This window comes from Heterodontus francisci, chromosome 19 (assembly GCF_036365525.1).
Source record: "Heterodontus francisci isolate sHetFra1 chromosome 19, sHetFra1.hap1, whole genome shotgun sequence".
Taxonomy (NCBI): domain Eukaryota; kingdom Metazoa; phylum Chordata; class Chondrichthyes; order Heterodontiformes; family Heterodontidae; genus Heterodontus; species Heterodontus francisci.
Window position 1 is genome coordinate 70,782,814 of NC_090389.1, and position 20,023 is coordinate 70,802,836.

At 42.4% G+C, this 20,023-nt stretch overlaps 1 protein-coding gene across 5 annotated transcripts in view; it reads right to left on the minus strand.

The window, feature by feature from the left end:
• ippk (inositol 1,3,4,5,6-pentakisphosphate 2-kinase) overlaps positions 1-20,023 on the minus strand; it is a 102,244-nt gene that overhangs the window by 58,750 nt on the left and 23,471 nt on the right. For all 5 annotated transcript variants that reach the window (XM_068051883.1, XM_068051886.1, XM_068051884.1 and 2 more), the window contains exons 2-5: positions 13,217-13,273; positions 9,344-9,439; positions 8,131-8,197; positions 99-220 (exon numbers count right to left, since the gene is read on the minus strand). In XM_068051883.1, coding sequence (XP_067907984.1) covers positions 99-220; positions 8,131-8,197; positions 9,344-9,439; positions 13,217-13,273 — 342 coding nt within the window. The remainder of the gene's footprint in view (positions 1-98; positions 221-8,130; positions 8,198-9,343; positions 9,440-13,216; positions 13,274-20,023) is intronic.

Below are 20,023 nucleotides of genomic sequence, written 5' to 3' on the forward strand. Positions count from 1 at the left end.
TCTGAAAGCAATGACGAATGATTCTTTAACATTGTAGCCAGCATTATCTATTTGTAGAAAAGTGAAAAAATTGTTCAGTGTTCAACCACAGCAATTACCTTGATTTCTATACAGAGGGGTGGCCGTTTTTCAATTTGATGGTGGGTTTGGAATTTGGTGAGATCTGGAAGGCATAATGCATACCCACTGAAGGCATCCATCACTTTATTGCAACGTGATCCTGTAAAGTAATGTTTTTTTAAAAATAAGACGCATTTCTGATTGCGAAGTAGAATTAAGTTATAATTTCAGATTTGTAACAAGATGGATGCTGTCAATTTCAAAATTAAATGCACATTAAAAATATTTTGCAGTCAGTGTTGCAATCTTAACATTAGCCACTAGATAACAATGGTTTTATATTAACCCTTCTGTGGGTTATTCTGCATTCAGGTTCTGTTCACTGGACTTTCTGAATCTTTCTCCCTTAACCCCACACTAAGTTAATTCCTCAAAAATTATAATAAGCCTTGCACCTCTGATTTAAATGATCAAAGGCCATATTTTCTTCTGCTTGAGTAAAAAGCGTGAAATTTACAGCCCAAAAGATAATCTCAGGAACATAAGGTTTGGAGACAATTCTTGCCTTTTCTCCCTAAAGCAATGGCAAAATAGCTACTCCCAAAGCACAAATGATCCTTCAACATTTCTCTCAACCAACTTGGGCAGTACAAAAGTTGAGCAGTTTGTTCATCCTGCTACAGAGCACCAACTTGAAAAGAAACATTGAAATGGAATACAAAGACCAATTTTACAGATGAGTCACTGGAAACTATTGCAATGGAGGGGTTCGACTAAGGCTCTACACAACTGAAACACAACTTATTTTGCTTTTTATTCCAGTTCCCTTCAGATTAAAGGCCAATCTTTCCATTAGCCTTTTTGAACCCCGGTGAACAGATATTTATAAAGCAAATATATTTAAACTGTTCTGAAATTGGAATTATGAAACTCACCACTTCAGAGAAGTTACATTAAATTTGTACAGAACATTGGTCAGATTGCACTTGGAGTACTATGAACAGTTTTGGTCTCTATTATAAAAAGGATATATAGGCAGATGCAAAAAAGATTAAGAATACTAGAATTGCTAGAGCATACCTATCATGAAGGATTGAACTGGCTGGAACTCTTTTCTTTCAAAAAAAAAGAGATGGCCGAGGGGTGACTTGAGAGGCGCCTTTAAGATTATGAAAGGTGTCAAAGTATAGACAGACATTTCCATTTGCAGGGAGACCAAAATTAATGGCCATAAACGTCAGATAATTAACTTGACTAGCCACCAGTGGGCCTGTAACCATTGACTACAACCTTCCCAAAATCTTCATCAGTGAAGAAATGCCCAGAGATTTGTCAATGACTACCTCTCAAAACATCCGAAGAAATCATGCTCATAGGCAAGGATGCGATTTTGGCCCACGGATGAGTAGGCAGCTGGTCAGGAATGAGTGGTTTCTTTTGCTGACTGCATGTTTTCTTGACAGACCTTGCACTGCTTCACTGTGACCTCAATGTCATCGTGGATGCCTAGTTAATGGACTGTTTCGCTGGGTAGTCTTCTGGTCTGATCAATTTCCATATGAGATTGGTGTAGTTGTTGTAGTACGTCACATCTCAATGCTTCAAGTATGACGACTTGTTTACCTTGAAAAATAACTCCCCTGGGTATACCAAGATGATCACAATATGCCCAAAACTGTTTCACGTGCTCATGGACATCCTGAATAGAGTCTGACCAGCTTTCTATGATAGTGTTCCAAAGAAGCTGGTGTCGGCCCTTCGCTGTCTTAACCTGCAATTGTTGACATTTCTGCTGCGCTATGTTAATCAGATCCACATGGAGTACTTCCACCAGCTCCACGTTTATCAAATCAACTTGTAAATTAACATTTACTTCTGCAGTCTTTGCCAGATTGGGTAGCCTGCTCAGCATAACCATCAGATGGCCAGGTTTGTACCACACATTGCAGTTGTAATTGTATTTTTACCAAAAGGCACTGCACTCTCAACGGCACGCAAGTCAGTGGCTTCTTACAAATCATCAAGCGGTCTGTGGACTGTTTCCACCCATCTCCTCCCGAATAGATGTGAGAGAAAGACTTGGTGTTTGGAATTATGCGCAAACATTCCTCCCTCGATGCTCAAGTAGTTTGACTGCGCTGAAAAGATTTTGAAGCAAATGGAATGAGCTTGCCTTTCTGCAATATATGTGCTCCTAATCCGTTCTGGGATGTGTCCACTTCAAAAGTGGTCACCTATCTGGGGTTATAAAACTAACAATGCTTCAGATATCAATTTCTTCAGTTACTGGAAGAGATGTTGGTCGTCTTCATGCCAAAGCAAAGGTAGCTCCTTCAATTGTTCTCATATTCAACACTTGCTGCATAAAATTTGGGATATAGAGATAAAAAGCTGCAGACCCCTATACAATGTTCGAGATCCTCCTCATCTTGGGTTGTTGGCATCAGGACGAGTACCTGCACTCGAGTATATTAACCCGGTACAGTGGCACAGTGGTTAGCACCGCAGCCTCACAGCTCCAGCGACCCAGGTTCAATTCTGGGTACTGCCTGTGTGGAGTGTGCAAATTCTCCCTGTGCCTGCGTGGGTTTCCTCCCACATGCCAAAGACTTGCAGGTTGATAGGTAAATTGGCCATTATAAATTACCCCTAGTAGAGGTAGGTGTAGGGAAATATAGGGACAGGTGGGGATGTGGCAGGAATATGGAATTAGTGTAGGGTTAGTATAAATGGGTGGTTGATGGTCAGCACAGACTCGGTGGGCCGAAGGGCCTGTTTCAGTGCTGTATCACTAAACTAAACCAAAGTTGATTTGTTGTACACTGATCTCGCATTTATGACCATTAAATACCAGCCATTCTTTGCGTGCTGCTTGCATCAAATGTAAATTTCTGTCATGCTCCTGTTCCGTCCTTCCCACTACGGCAATGTCGCCCACTATGATACGCAACCTGATACTGCACAATATGCCTGAAAGTGATCTTGGCTAATTGATAACCCAAAAGGAAGACACTGAAAACAATACCAACCAAATGGGGTACAGAACAATCTCGGGAGACTTGTCAGCCAAATATACTGATAACTATTTTTTGTGTCTAGTTTTGAGAAAAAATTGGATTCTGTGATTTGGTGGTTGAGCTTTCAGATCCAGGTAGACTCAAAGTGATGAGTCTTTCTTGACTAAACATGATTGAGCTGCACCAGTGTTCTTGTAGCTTTCCGATGATCCCAGTTTCCATCTTGTCCAGTTCGACTTTTAACTTGGACTGAATGTGGGTGCTGCATTTCCGTGATAAGTTGATTGACGGTACAGCCTCCTCTCTTAGATGTAAAGTTGCAGCTCCCTTGAAGCTGCCAATTCTATCAAAGCAATCTGGGTACCGTGCTGTTAAATCACTGACTGGAGTGATGGAGTATCTTCTGATACTGGTTTGCCTGCTGGCATCTGCTTGATCCCATGTACCATCACCAAGGTTAGAGCTCGGCACGCCAGCAGATTCTGGACCTTTTGTCTCTACGATGTAGAACGTTTGCAACGTCCAATTTGACTGGTTATATTTACACTCCACCATGATGGATCCTAAGCATGGAATGGCTGATCCATTTTATGCAGACAATTTTATAGCAGTTGGTTTCACCATGGCCTCTCATACTCCCTCAGAGGAAGTACGTTTGCGCTCACCCCATATCTATTTTGGCCAACAACTAATGTTTGTTTACTTGTTCTGGATAGATGATCTGGATCGTGGACAAATGCCATTGTACCGAGGTTTTGTGCGTTCCATGATACAAACGGTATGGAAAGTGCGTTCACCTAGTCTCATCAGTTTGCTCTTCATTGCCACCGTCCGCTACCTCATGTATGCTGTTCCTGCCGAATCTGCTCCCGCCTTTATTGCCTGAATGTACTGCCTGCTTGTGGTTTGCTGGAACCTTTGCGCAACTCCTTGCAGCTGCTTCAGCATTTACTCTTCTACACTGTTTCTGCCAGTGACCCTTCACGCTACATGCTTTGCAGAAATCTAAGAATGCTGGGCAACTCTTTGGTGAGTGTAGAAATCTGCATCTCTTAGTGCTTGGATACTCTTGTCAGTGTGTTCATCGTCGAGGTTGTACGTAGACCTTGTAGACTCTGCTGGCCCACAAAGATGCCTTCATATTTGCATGCATCCTCAAGCTGCAACTTTTGGGTTTATCTAGCAGGTCGTGCAGAAACACATTGATCAGTGTGGATGCAATCACCAGCTCGATGATTCTGTTAGCTCTGCATCTGAAAAGTCACAGTCTGCAGCCTTGTCCCTGCAACTACAAATATAAAGTTGTCAATGGACTTGTGGGGTTGCTGACGAAACGTCATCACCTCCAGTCTATGGATGCTGGAATTAATTCGGATTCTTAACTGGTCGCCTAGAGTAGGACAGATTTTCTACGGATCCCTTTAGCCCTCTTCTGTGAGCCCAGAGGTATTTAAACAGTGTAGGTTTTAGTTTCCAATCACAATATGGATTTCAATAGCCTTCTTATCTGGTTCAGAGACTCCGAGGCTGACAAACCAAAGCTCTGTTCTTTGTTTGAACAGCCTGAACTCCGATAATTAATTAGCCGCTTTCCAACTGACGCTCAGAAATTTTGCAATCATTTTCTTTGTTTTTTCAGGACTTTCCTGCTGCTCTCTGTTTTAAAACCATGTGCCTGTCCTTTTGCTTCTCAGGGCCTGAATGCTGCAGTCACTGTAGACACTGCAGCTCCTCAGCTTGTCCTATTGCTGAAGCACTAGTAAGATGGGTGGTGCTGTTGTCGCTTTTGCACACTTTTTCCCGACTCCGCCCAAGACACTCGGTTGAGGCAGGAATGCACCATTATGCTTGCACAATCTGCAATGGCGATGCGGACTTTTCCAGACTTGTGTTTTCGCCGGTAACTTTCGCAACCCTTCTCAGCCTGATTTCAACGATGGTTCAGATTTCCCGTGCTCAACCGACCCACCGAGCCGTGTCCCTGTAACCCGTCTTCCCTAGCTGAGCAATGCCCAGTGCCATACCTCTCGATGCGCTGTTCCAATTTTTTTTTTAAACTTAGAGACCTCGCCACGTAGCAGTCTTCTGTTTTTACGCCACACAGTCGGCTGAGTAGTTTTGACTCCGAAGTTTGTTATTGCTTACCAGCCCCTTCCAGCTTCTCCACCATCGACTGTTCCGCGCTGCGCATGGAGGACTACATTGAAAATCTTCACCTCTGGCTGTTGTATTTAGTGGGCTCCAAACTAACAAAAAATCTCCACCACTGCCACCATAATGTTTTTTTCCTTATGCCCAAGACGACTTCGCACATCAAGGCACTAACCATGCATCAAGGGTCAGTTCACACAAATTCTGGGTTCCTTTATTGAGGGTAATAGCATAGTATTACATTGCAAGAGAACATCTGTCTATGTCTGGTCTGTTTGGTGACCAGCAAAATACTGAAGATGAGACTCAGTCACATGGCATGTTACATCATTTCGTCTTTAGCAAGGTGTACTGAAAATGAAAGCACACCACTTCAAAGTATACTACAAGAAACTACAAGAGTGAAAAGCATAGATGCATTTAAGGGGAAGCTATCCAAGTACATGAAAAAAAATGCTTTGTCAACAGGATTAAATGCAGTAGGGTTGGAGGAGGCTCGTGTGGAGCATAAACACCAGCATGGAACTATAAAAGCAAAATACTTTGCATGCTGGAAAAATGAAACAAAAACAGAAGATGCTGGAAATACTCAGCAGGTCATGCAGCATCTGTGGAGAGAAAAGCAGATTAACATTTCAGTTCAATTACCTTTCATCAGAAGACTGATGAAAAGTCATTGACCTGCAATTTAACTCTGCTTTTCTCTCCACAGATGCTGCCCAAACGGAGTATTTCCGGCATCTTCAGTTTTGTATCAGCATGAACTAGTTGATCTGAATGGCCTGTTTGTGCTGTACATTCTACATAATTCTGTATAATATCTGTCCATGAGCTTTTTAGTGGTTTGAGCATGGACATCCAGTTTTTAGTTTCTCACCATTTAGAAAATATTTAACTCGTCTTTCTTGGGTCCAAAGCATTCGGTGCCCATCCCCAACAGCCCTTGAGAAGTTAGTGGTCTGCCCACTTGTTGCACTGCTGCAGTCCATGTGGTGTGGGTACAACCACAGAGCTGTTAGGAATGGAGTTACAGGTTTGTGACCCAGTGACAATAAAGGACAGGGATATAGTTCCAAGTCAAGATGGGTGTGTGGCTTGCAGCAGAACTTGTAGGTGGCAGTGTTCCTATGCATCTGCTGCCTTTGTTTTTCTAGATGTTAGAGGTCATGGTTTTGGAAGGTGCTGTGAAAGGAGGCTTGGCAAGTTGCTGCAGTGCATTTGTATGTGGGTCAGACTGTGCCACTGTTGGAGGAAGTAAATGTTTTAAGCAGCATATGGGGTGTTAAACAAACAGACTGCTTTGTCCTGGATGGCTTCTTGTGTTGTTGGAGCTACACTCACCCTGGAAAGTGGACAGTATTCCATCACACTTCTGACTTGCGCCTTGTAGATTATGGATAGGCTTTGGGGAGTCAGAAGGCGGGTTACTTGCTACAGAATTCTCAGCCTATGACATGTACTTGTAGGCAGTGTTTATAAGGCTGGTCCAGTTAAGTTTCTCAAGGTAATCCCTAGGATGTTGATGGTGGGAGAATTCTACAATGCCATTGAATGGTTAGATTTTCTTTTGAAGATCATTGCTTGGCACAAGTAGCAAGTAACATTTGTGCCACACAACAGCCCAAGCCTGAATATTGCACCGGTCATGATGTTTGTGAGCACAGACTGCTTCAGTATCTGACTAGTTGCGAACATTCCCATTTCTGACCTTATGATGGAGAGACGGTCATTGACAAAGCTGAAAATGGTTGTGCCCAAGACAGTAACCAGAGGATCTCCTGCAGCGATAGCCTGGGGCTGAGGTGATTGGCCTCCAACAACCACAACCATCTTCCTTTGTGCTAGATATGACTCCAGCCTGTGGAGAGTTCCGTCCCCTTATTCCCATTGGCTTCAATTTTACCAGGGCTCCTAGACCCCACACTCGGTTAAATGCGGCCTGATGTCAAGAGCAGTCACTCTCAACTCACCTGTGTAATTCAGCTCTTTTCTCCATGTTTGGACCAAGACGGTCATGAGGTCTGGATCCAAGTGCCCCTGGCAGATCAGGGATGCTTAAGAAGCTAGAACTGGAAGAGTGCAGTTCCTTTTGAGGGTTGTGGGGGTAGAAGAAATTACACAGATTCAGCAGGACATGGGAGCATGAGCAAGGAGGATTTTGAAAATAGGGTTAAGAATTTTTTTTTTTTTTTTTAAAAAGGCTTGGCTTAAATGCGAGCACAGGAGTGATGGGTGAACAGAACTGGGTGCAGAGTTTTGGATGATCTCAAGTTGAGGGTTGAAGATGGCAAGTCAGCCAGGAAATAGTCAAATCTAGAGGTAACGAAGGCATGGTTGAGGGTTGCAGCAGATGAGCTGAGGGCAGTGGGGGGGGGGGGACGGTGGTGGGAAGTCAGGTGATGTTACGGAGGTGGAAATTGGCTGCCTTGGTGATGGTGCAGATGTGTGGTTGAAATCTCATCTCAAGGTCAAATATGATTATGAACTGTCTGATTCAGCATCAGACACTTGCCAGGGAGAAGGCTGGAGTCGGAAGCCATGGAACAGAGCTTGTGGCGAGGGCTGAAGACAATGGTTCAGTCTTTCCAATAGCAAGCTGCAAAAGCAGGATGATGGGAGTTTAAAACCAACCACTGAAGAGACTCTTGACACATTCTTGTGACATATCTGAATGAGACTGCAAACCCCTGGCAATGTTTGTGCTGTAAACTCAGGCACCCAAGAAACTAGAATGCAAATGCTTTTGAGTTTCATTCAGGACCCTTAAATCCAGAAGAAACTGGAGACTTGCATCCCTTTAATCTGGTCTCAACCCAGACCCAAGTTAACGGCATTAAAGAAACAGATGCTAAACACCATTGAGGATCCACTGCAAAACAGTGCTATTGCTTTCCCGTCATACCTGGCCTTTCTGGTTGGATCTTCAATGCCAGTTGTCTTACGAAGTCCAGTGGTAGCTGTATAACCTCCTAAAAAGGAAAACAAAGGGTTGTGGAGGGGTGGGGTGGGGGAGAGAGGAGTTATATTTGTGTACCTTATAATATACCTAATTGAATATGCTTTATCAACTTCAAAAGAACAACTACAGTAACAACTTTTCCTTTGGACTGCTGAATAAGCTCGAACTGAGGTCACTAATGATTTACTGATCAGATTAACCAGCAAAAGTCCATGAGTAGAATTTTCCAATTGGTAAATCATTTTATCAAGTGTATGAAATTGGATTGAATACTCTGTCCAACATTTAGCTAATCTAACTTTCTTCAAAAATCAGCTTGTCCCATAGAAATGATCTAGGCAATTGTTGTCTTTTCTTTCCATTTGTTTGGTCCTAACTTATATGCACTGCCTGAAAATGTTTCTTGAATTACACAAAAACAGTCTGAATTATGACAGACTACAAACAGTTGCTGTAATTTATAACATATTTTCCTTCCATAAGATAATTGCCCAAATCCAACAATGGATATAAATTTTAAAGTCAATTTTAAACAAGAGTTGCTGTGGTGGAGGCAGGGGAGTAGTGCCAAGTAGTAGCATTGGAAGACTAACTGGTATGGGGTCTGGACCAAGATTACCTTTCCAGTTTGTCAAAATACTAAGTGGAGTCTGAGGAAAAATAAAATATGATGGATAAGAAACCAAAGTTCAAGGATATTATAGAAAAGGACAAAATCAAAAAGAACTAAATGCATAGTAAAGGCAGCAAAAAAAATCTGTGAAACATAGGGAACCCTCAGGAATAAGTTAACCTCATGAAGCAAAGGGACAGAGTAACTTCTTTAAAACAGAAGAGGGGGAATTTCACAACTCTACTGGGTTTACAATTGATTTCTTTACAAAGTCCACTTTCTTATAAGTAGCTGTGCTTGGCCTTAAACAGTCAAGACTTCCTTACTGAAAAAAGCTGTTCCTGCCTCCTGGGCAGTTCAATTTTTATTTTTTTAATCTTTTCATGATAATGTATGAAATGTTCATCATTTAAACTGAAATTAATGTTTATTGCACCCCGCTGCAAAATAAACTGTAAATATGACTGTTTATTCCACTGACCAGCACTACACCAAAATATCAGAGAATGTTAGCAATAATACAACAAATTGAAACTTTCTTACCCCAGTTTGTACAAAGTTATCACCCAATAAAAGCTTCATCACATGTTTGCTGAAGTCTACAATGTTCTTTAGCCGATGGGGAACGTCTTCCAATGCCTGCAATATTAAATCATGCATTAACATTCCAAAAATGAACCTGTGCAGAGTTGACAGGTTTTTGAACTAAACCAATTTATATTTAAGCCTGGCTATCACAGCATTGTAAAACACTCCTTACATATGTAAGCACAATATTTGCTTTTAGCATTTAATTCAAATTCAAAAAGATTCTCTACTATGCCTTTCTGCAGCTGTTAATCAGTACAGTTCCCATTTAAAATGCAAATTGTATTTTCCACCTCCAAAAATAAGAGCAATAATGAGCATCTCTTCTAGATATATTTACCACATTACATCAACATGGTGCAAGAGAAATTACATGTAATTCAACCGGTTTTAATGTTTTGCCAACTTGCCTTTGTGTACTGCTCTTCATTCTTTGTTTCACATTGCTCCCGCCACCAACAATGACAGACTGCTAATCACAGTTCCTTCACCAGACACATCTCAAGTTTATAAAGTGGCATAAAATCAGATTTCTGACTCTTGTACAATAATGAGGTTGAATCCATTAACCAACAATTTTTGGGTTTATAAACAAATAACTGGAACAAATACAAGCACATTTTAACCGTTTTCATTAACCTACTGCATTTTATGTTGGAATTTGGCATTCATTATGCAAACTGGGCATTCTCACTGCAAAAGAGAAAAGTGATTATTGCTGCTTTTGGGATTCTAAAAAAAAGGCCTAGATAATTTAGACAATGATGAGCCGTTTCACCTTATCCAAAGCAGTAAAACTAGAGGACAAGGCCTGCACTTGAAGGGACATAAATTTAAAATTAACCTGCAAAAACATTGCATCGAGTGGTAAATCTATGGAACATGCTTCCTCAGATGATGCTGGAATCAGCTTGTGTTGATTAGTTCACGTGCAAAATAATTTCTTTCAGGCAATATTTTGGGATACAGTATACGAGTAATGAGATGTGACATGTTAAGTGTGACATCCTTAGAAGGAACAAGTGACTTTGGACCTCTGGTTCCCAAAGCTTTCCACTGAGTTTTCCTCACTTCATATCTGGGTCTGTTGTAGAGTAATTGAGATTAATTGTTATGATTAGTCAAGAACTCAAAAATTATTGTTGCACCATGTGACTACCAGGATAGTACAAGACAAACTTGATCTTTCCACCTTGCAGTTTCTATATTCCTATCATAGTTCCTCTCATTTCTGTTTTAGGAGAAATCTTTTGCTATCATTTCATTTGTAACAAATAGAAAGTGAAGGAGCAATTAGAGCAATCAAGTAGAAAAAGTCAGCTTCATAGCACACTTGATATTTCTACATACAGGGAAGTCAACATGACCACCGTTATGATTAACAGTATTAAAATGAAAACTACAAAATAGGGAACTAATGTACAGGATTTTAATGCAAGGGTGAGGGTGCGGGGGAGGAAATCAATAGAGGGCTGTAAAGAATTAACTATTTTCTCCCAGACTGCATTCTTCAACATCTCAATAGCTACTTTTTCCCCACTCAAGAGTCATTTGCCTAGCCAGATTATATTGCCCAGTTCCAAAGTAGTTTCAGATGTTTTCCTTTTGGCTCAATAGGCAATGCACCACGATCCTTTATTTTGTTGGTGGATTGGTAAAGGCATAGGTTTCTAAGCATGTTACCCAACAATAAATTAAAAACAAGTTGGAATCATAGCTTGCAGGACAATAAAACTGAATTGCAGATGACTAGGCAGCACAATAAGTAATGCACCCAATATGGACACATTAGTATGTAAAACTGAACTGCTTCTTACATTTAACATGTGAGCCAATTGAGACACTACTTGCATTCTGTTTATAAATCTTCATGAGGTAAGCACACTAATGATTTTGACAGTATTGTTTCCCCAAGTAAAGATTCTTGTATTATTTCTTTCAAACTATTCTGTAGTTTGCAATCACTACAGATAATACAAAATTACTTTTCAAGGAGAAAAACTTTGCTTGATCAACAATTTTAATGCAAAGTCTGAGGGTTAAGTTTCCAGAATATTACATTTTTGTGGCAACAATATTTTATCAAAAGGTCTAAACATGTTGGCCTGAATTTTGCAGTCAGAAGCAAAGCACCTTAAAGAAAGTTACCCACAAAAGATCTGGCAATCTGTGGCGTGGATTACACCTTTCCTGATGTGACAGAATTGTTACAGCACAGGGGGCCATTCAGCCCATCTTGTCTTTATCGCCCCTCCGTGAGCAATTCACTTCGTGCCATTCCTCCACTTTCTCCCCAAAACGCTGTACATTCTTCCTTCTCAGGTAACTATCTAATTTCTTCTTGAATGCCTTGATTGAACCTGCCTCCACCGCACACACTTGCAATATATTCCCCATGCTAACCACTCACTGCGTGCAAAAGTTTTTCATGTCGCCATTGCTTCTTTTGCCAATTACCTTAAATCTGTGCCCTCTCATCGTTCTTCCTTTCAAGACTGGGAACAATTTCTCCCCATCTCCTCTGTCCAGACCCATGATTTTGAATATCTCAATCAAATCTCCTCTCAGCCTTCCCTTCTCCAAGGAAAACAGTCCCAACTTCTCCAATCTGTCTTCGTAAATCAAGTTCCTCATCCCTGGAACCATTCTCATTAACCTTTTCTGCACTCTCTCCAATGCCTTCAGACCTTTTCTTAATTGTAATGCCCAGAACTGGACGCAATACTCCAGCTGAGACTGAACTAGTGACTTATAGAAGTTCAACATAACCTCCTTGCTCTTGTAACTCTATGCTAAAGCCTGGCTACCTGACCCGAACCCAACCAAACCTGACTGCACATGTCGGGTCGGATTGGACTGTACAGTTTTGTTTCGTATTGTTTTCGTTTTAGTCTATGATTTTTTTCTGTTTCAAAAATGTTTGTTATATTCAGGTCAAGTTGGGTCAGGCATTTAAAAAAAATTAAACGACTCTGGCCCGGGTCGGCTGTTGTCGGGTCAGGCCTTAATTATTTTTTTCACCCGAGCCAGGCTTTGCTCATATTAATAAAGCCTAGGACACTATGCTTTATTGACACTCTCAACCCGTCCTGACACCTACAATGACTTATGCACATATCTGCCCAGGCCCCTCTGGTCCTGCACCATCTTTAGAGTTGTACCCTTTTATTTTATGTTGTCTCTCCATGTTCTTCCAACCAAAATCAATCACTTCACATTTTGCTGCAATGAACTTCATCTGCCACTTGTCCATCCATACCAACTTGTCGATGTCATTTTGAAATTCCACACTATCTTCCTCACAGTTTACAATGCTTCCAAGTTTCGTATCATCCGCAAATTTTGAAATTTTGTCAAGGAGATATCTTGGCTTCCAGCAACAGTAATGTCATCAAGCAGGGTAAGCAGCTAGTCACACTTAAGTATTTTCACAGACAGCAAATCAGGAAGTAAAATGCTTGCTTTTTAATTAAATTTTACAGAGCAAACTAAGTGATTGGGTCATACACACGGGATTAAGGTAGAAGCTGACATAACATTAAAAAAATTGCAAAAATTTGTAATCATAATGGACAAACTGGACATTCCACAAACATAGAATTAGTTTTCCAGTACAAGAGAAGTTTTTTTCCAACAGTAATTATGAACTTAGTGTACTGTTTAAAAACCCAGTTACACCTCATTCAACAACACAGAGCTTCGCTGTCATTATTGCTGCAAAATCTGGGCGTTAGATCTTTAATGTTATGTTTGTTGACCTGCATAAAACAAAGTCGTGGTTTTTTTTCTGCATGCAAACTGCTTTAATAGTAACAGAAATTATCCTACCTGGTTTGGTTGTGCAAGTTCAATGGGAAATTTCAGGAAACGCAATACTTGGCAATGCTGCAAACAAGAGACAAATCTGAAATAACCATTCCTATTCGTATTTAAATACATGTACGAAGAATATACACAGTCATGACATGGTTCTACTACACCAATATAACCAGCAACTCCAGCTGATCTACCCTAATTCATGGAATTACTCTTGATGAAATTGGGTACGCCCATGAAGAAAAAGCCACCAACTTACTTAATTTCCTCCAACCATCTTCAAAAGGAGATTGAACAATCACTAAGTTCAAACATCTGTTTAACATATAGAATGAGGGGGCAAGACCATTAATAGGAAGGGCGAGAACTTAGCCAACAGCGTTTAGCTATTTTGTTAAAATTTGAGTTTTTAATGAATTTCTGGATCCTACCTCAATCTTTTTTTAAAAATTAATTCTTTAGAAATGTAACAATATTTCATTTATTGTACCATTTGGAACTAGGTTTCCAGCCAGCTGGCCGGCCCATAATTTTAAAAACCACAATAGCATGCATTATCAGCATCATGTTTCAACACTAAATTATGGAAAATAAACAAAATGTACAGTTTCTTTAAATCAGATTATTTCAGTAAAATAAGACAGCCAACATGAATTTCATTCAAAATCTTGTTAAAAAAGGGCACTGTGTTATATTTCAAAGAATGCACAGTACCTTGATGACATGGTTCATAAAATGACAGCATTTACCAGCCACACTAACCAGAAGGTACCCGGCAGAATTCCAAGCTTGCACAAAGTTGGTGGTCTCAGAGTAATGCAGGGTGCTCGAATTAGCCTCAAAGCCCCTGTGCTAGGAAGGGGAAAAGGGGTTGGGGTGAAAACTCAACCTGGTGTTCCGATCATTATCTCATAACCCTTGCATATATTGAGAGAAGAGGATCAGGCCTGAATATGATCTGTCCCAGCACAAGTCAGGAGAGCAAGAGGGGGGAAAAAAATCTGCAAATACAATACTCCTATCATTTCCATGCCAATGCGGTGTTCTCTCCACGACACCCTGGTCTACTCCTCCATCAGCAACGCCTCGTCCCCTTCCCACGCAATTGCAGGTGGTGTAATATCTGCCCTTTTACCTCCTCTCTCCTCACCGTTCAAGGCCCCAAACACTCCTTCCAGGTGAAGCAGCAATTTGCTTGTATTTCTTTCAATTAAGTATACTGTATCTGCAGCTCAAAATGCGGGCTCCTCGGGAGACCAAACGCAGATCGAGTGACCGCTTTGAAGAACACCTCCATTAAGTCCGCAAACATGACCTCGAGCTTCCAGTTGCTTGCCATTTTACTTCACCACCCTGCTCCCATGCCAAAGTTTCTGCCCTTGGCCTACTGCAGTGTTTTTTTTTAAATTCATTCAGGGATGTGGGCGACGCTGCCAAGGCCAGCATTTATTGCCCATCCCGAATTGCCCTAGAGAAGGTGGTGGTGAGCTGCCTTCTTAAACCGCTGCAGTCCATTTGGGGGTAGGTACATCCACAGTGCTGTTAGGAAGGGAGTTCCAGAATTTTGCCCCAGCGACAGCGAACGAGCTGCGATAAAGTTCCAAGTCAGGATGGTGTGTGACTTGGAGGAGAACTTGCAGGAGGTGGTGTTCCAATGCATTTGCTGCCCTTATCCTTCTAGTTGGTAGAGGTCGCAGGTTTGGGAAGTGCTGTCGAAGGAGCCTTGGTGCATTGCTGCAGTGCATCTTGTAGATGGTACACACTGCTGCCACTGTGCGTCGGTGGTGGAGGGAGTGAATGTTTGTAGATGGGGTGCCAATCAAGCGGGCTGCTTTGTCCTGGATGGTGTCGAGCTTCTTGAGCGTTGTTGGAGCTGCACCCATCCAGGCAAGTGGAGAGTATTCCATCACACTCCTGACTTGTGCCTTGTAGATGGTGGACAGGCTTTGGGGAGTCAGGTGGTGAGTTACTCGCCTCAGGATTCCCAGCCTCTGACCTGCTCTTGTAGCCACGGTATTTATATGGCTACTCCTGTTCAGTTTCTGGTCAATGGTGGCCACTAGGATGTTGATAGTGGGGGATTCAGCGATGGTAATGCCGTTGAATGTCAAGGGGAGATGGTTAGATTCTCTCTTGTTGGATATGGTCATTGCCTGGCACTTGTGTGGCACAAATATTACTTGCCACTTATCAGCCCAAGACTGGATATTGTCCAGGTCTTGCTGCATTTCTACAGGGACTGCTTCAGTATCTGAGGAGTCACGAATGGTGCTGAACATTGTGCAATCATCAGCGAACATCCCCACTTCTGATGTTATGATTGAAGGTAGGTCATTGATGAAGCAGCAGAAGATAGTTGGGCCTAGGACACTACCCTGAGGAACTCCTGCAGTGATGTCCTGCAGCTCAGATGATTGACCTCCAACAACCACAACCAACTTCCTTTGCACTAGGTATGACTCCAACCAGCGGAGGGTTTCTCCCCCCCCCCACCCCCGATTCCCATTAACCTCAGTTTTGCTAGGGCTCCTTGACGCCATACTCGGTCAAATGCTGCCTTGATGTCAAGGGCAGCCACTCTCACCTCACCTCGAGTTCAGCTCTTTTGCCCATGTTTGAACCAAGGCTGTAATGAGGTCAGGAGCTGAGTGGCCCTGGCGGAACCAAAACTGAGTGTCACTGAGCAGGTTATTGCTAAGCATGTGCCGCATGATGGCACTGTTGATGACACCTTCCATCACTGATGATTGAGAGTAGGCTGATGGGGCGGTAATTGGCCAGGTTGGACTTGTCCTGCTTTTTTGTGTACAGGACATACCTGGGCAATTTTCCACATTGCAGGGTAAATGCCAGTGTTGTAGTTGTACTGGAACAGCTTGGGTAGGGGCGCGGCAATTCTGGAGCACAGGTCTTCAGTACTATTGCCGGAATATTGTCAGGGCCCACAGCTTTTGCAGTATCCAGTGCCTTCAGTTGTTTCTTGATATCACGCGGAGTGAACCGAATTGGCTGAAGTCTGGCATCTGTGATGCTGGGGACTTCAGGAGGCGGCCAAGATGGATCATCAACTCAGCACTTCTGGCTGAAGATTGTTGCAAATGCTTCAGCCTTATCTTTCGCACTGATGTGCTGGGCTCCCCCATCATTGAGGATGGGGATATTTGTGGAGCCACCGCCTCCAGTTAGTTGTTTAATTGTCCACCACCATTCACGGCTGGATGTGGCAGGACTGCAGAGCTCAGATCTGATCCGTTGGTTATGGGATCGCTTAGCTCTGTCTATCGCATGCTGCTTACGCAGTTTGGCACGCAGATAGTCCTGTGTTGTAGCTTCACAAGGTTGACACCTCAAGTTGAGGCCTGCCTGGTGCTGCTCCTGGCATGCCCTCCTGCACTCTTCATTGAACCAGGGTTGGTCTCCTGGATTGATGGTAATGGTAGAGTGGGGGATATGCCAGGTCATGAGGTTACAGATTGTGGTTGAGTACAATTCTGCTGCTGCTGATGGCCCACAGTGCTCATGGATGCCCAGTTTTGCATTGCTAGATCTGTTCGAAATCTATCCCATTTAGCACGGTGGTAGTGCCACACAACACGATGGAGGGTATCCTCAATGTGAAGGCGGGACTTCATCTCCACAAAGACTGTGCGGTGGTCACTCCTACCAATACAGTCACGGACAGAAGCATCTGCGGCAGGCAGATTGGTCAGGACGAGGTCAGGTATGTTTTTCCCTTTTGTTGGTTCCCTCACCACCTGCCGCAGACCCAGTCTAGCAGCTATGTCCTTTAGGACTCGGCCACCAGTAGTGGTGCTACCAAGCCACTCTTGGTGATGAATATTGAAGTCCCCCACCCAGAGTACATTTTGTGCCCTTGCCACTCTCAGTGCTTCCTTCAAGTGCTGTTTAACATGGAGGAGTACTGAGTCATCAGCTGAGGGAGGGCGGTAGATGGTAATCAGTAGGAGGTTACCTTGCCCATGTTTGACCTGATGCCATGAGACTTCATGGGGTCCGGAGTCAATGTTGAGGACTCCCAGGGCAACTTCCTCCCTACTGTATACCACTGTGCCACCACCTCTGGTGGGTCTGTCCTGCCGGTGGGACAGGACATACCTGGGGATGGTGATGGCAGTGTCTGGGACATTGTCTGTAAGGTATGATTCCGTGAGTATGACTATGTCAGGCTGTTGCTTGACTAGTCAGTGTTCCAGTGAAGCTCAACGCAAGCTCGAGGAACAGCATCTTATCTTCCGATTAGGTACTCTATGGCCTTCTGGACTCAGTTCAACAATTTCAGAGCATGAATTTTTTTTCATTTTATATTATTTTATTTTATTCCATTTTTAACGATGGCCGATATTAAACTTGTTTTTCAGGTTTTTGCTTTTGGACAGTGCTGTTCATTATTCTGCCATTAACACACTCTCTAAACTAATGCTTTGTCTTCTCATACAATTGCAGGGCGGCGCAGTGGTTAGCACCGCAGCCTCACAGCTCCAGGGACCCGGGTTCGATTCCGGGTACTGCCTGTGTGGAGTTTGCAAGTTCTCCCTGTGTCTGCGTGGGTTTTCTCCGGGTGCTCCAGTTTCCTCCCACAAGCCAAAAGACTTGCAGGTTGATAGGTAAATTGGCAATTATAAATTGTCACTAGTATAGGTAGGTGGTAGGGAAATATAGGGATAGGTGGGGATGTTTGGTAGGAATATGGGATTAGTGTAGGATTAGTATAAATGGGTGGTTGATGTTCAGCACAGACTCGGTGGGCCGAAGGGCCTGTTTCAGTGCTGTATCTCTAATCTAATCTAAATCTGCACTCCCTTCGCCTTTGTTCCAGGACATCTTTGTCATTTCATCTCTCCTGCCCTCTGCCCATCACACACCTTCGCTTTTGTTCTTCTCACCCCCTCTTCACTTGCTCAAAGCCAACATTACATTTCTAACTTTTTCCAACTCTGATGAAAGGTGACAGACCTGAAACGATAACTCTGCTTCTCTCTCCACAGATGCTGCCTGACCTGGAGTATTTCCAACACTGTTTTTATTTCAGATTTCCAGTATCTGCAGTATTTTGCTTTCATTACAATGTGAGCAGGTACCTTGACTGTGCTTTTTCACCCTCCCAAGCCACATCACCATGCATCTATGTCTTCAGCTGAAACTGAGGCCTTAACTGTAAGTGCCAAAGAACATGAATTTACTGCTGAGCCTCCACTGAAGCTGCATGCTCATCAATTCACAAAGTAATTTCAAACCACTTTTCACTCATGGGACTGATGACCACAAGTCACTGATATTAGTCAACCAGAACTCACTGCAAGCAAGGGTGGTGGAACTGGAGACTATCAGTGATTTCAAAAGGAAATTCAATGGACACTTGATGGAAATAAACTTACAGGACTACAGGGATAGAGCGGGTGACTGGAACTGACTAGATTGCTCTACAGAGAAGTGTGAAGTAGTAATTTTTTTTTCAGTATTTAGACAGCAATGCACAGTGCCTGTATTAAAAAAGAACTGGACGCAACAAAAAGTTGAGGGGAACAAAATGCAGTTGGGATTGCTGAGACATGGCTACAGAAAAAAAAAAATCAGGACTAGTTATTAAACACTGCAGCACAAAACCTATTTATAAACGAGAGGGGGGGGAATGGGGACGTGGAGTAGCTGCATTAGAGGTAACACTGGCAGTAGAAAAAAAGAGTGATCAGCAAGACAGAAATAGAATCCATGTGAACAGAGATGAAAGCCAATAATGGATCAATTATATCAAAGGGGTAGTCTGCAGATTGCCCAACAGTGGGAGGTAAAGAAATATGCAAACTAGGGAACTGAGTTTAAAAAGAACAAAATAATCACGGGGGAATCCAACTACCCCAAAATTAGTTGGCCAAGGGAGGTAGGTAAAGGGGATACGGGAATAGAGTTCTTACAATGTGCACAGGACTCCTTTATGAAGACATAAAAACTAGGGGTGAAGAAAAAGTGACATGCACCAAGTACATGGACAGCAGGGGACAACATGACAAGTAGTTAAGTTAAAAAAAAAAATTAGGAAAGTAAAGAGGAACTATGAAACAATTATCAAGGTACGTAAACCAAAATAGCAATATATTCAACAGGCACATAGAAAGGGAAAATCAAGATGGAAATAAGGCTAAGGGATGGACAGAATTAAAATCACAGGTGATAGTGAAATAGGAGAAATATTAATTACTTTGCTTCAGTATTTACCAGGGACACAGATCAGGTGGGCATGACATTGGAAGATGAGATCAGAAATGCTATAACCTCACTTAAAATACAAGATTAATTATTAAGAATTATCAAACTCGAGGAGGCTAACACTCGGTGTGGACGGATTGCACTCATTTTCAAAAGGCCTTCAATAAGGTATCACATAGTCGGCTAATGAATAAGGTCAGAACAAGTGGAGTCAGGGGACAAGTAGCAGAATGGATAGCTAGCTGTCTGAAAGATGAAGCAGAGAATAAAAGGTGAAGGGTAACTATTAAACGTGGCAGAAAATGTAAAGTGACGTCAAAGTCATGGATCAGTGTTGGGAGCACTGTTGTTCACAATTATTAACAATTCAGACTTGGAATCAAAAACAGTTTCTAAATTTGGGAATGACACCAAATTTTTGGGGAGTGGTTGGTGGGGGAAAAAAGAAAAGAGATGATCAATATTGAAGAGGACTAACAAATTACAGGACAATACTAACAAACTTGCAGAATTGGCAAATGAATTGCAACACTGATAACTAAGTACTAGGGTTTATTTCTAGAGTGATATGCTAAACTCGTATCAAACCTTGGT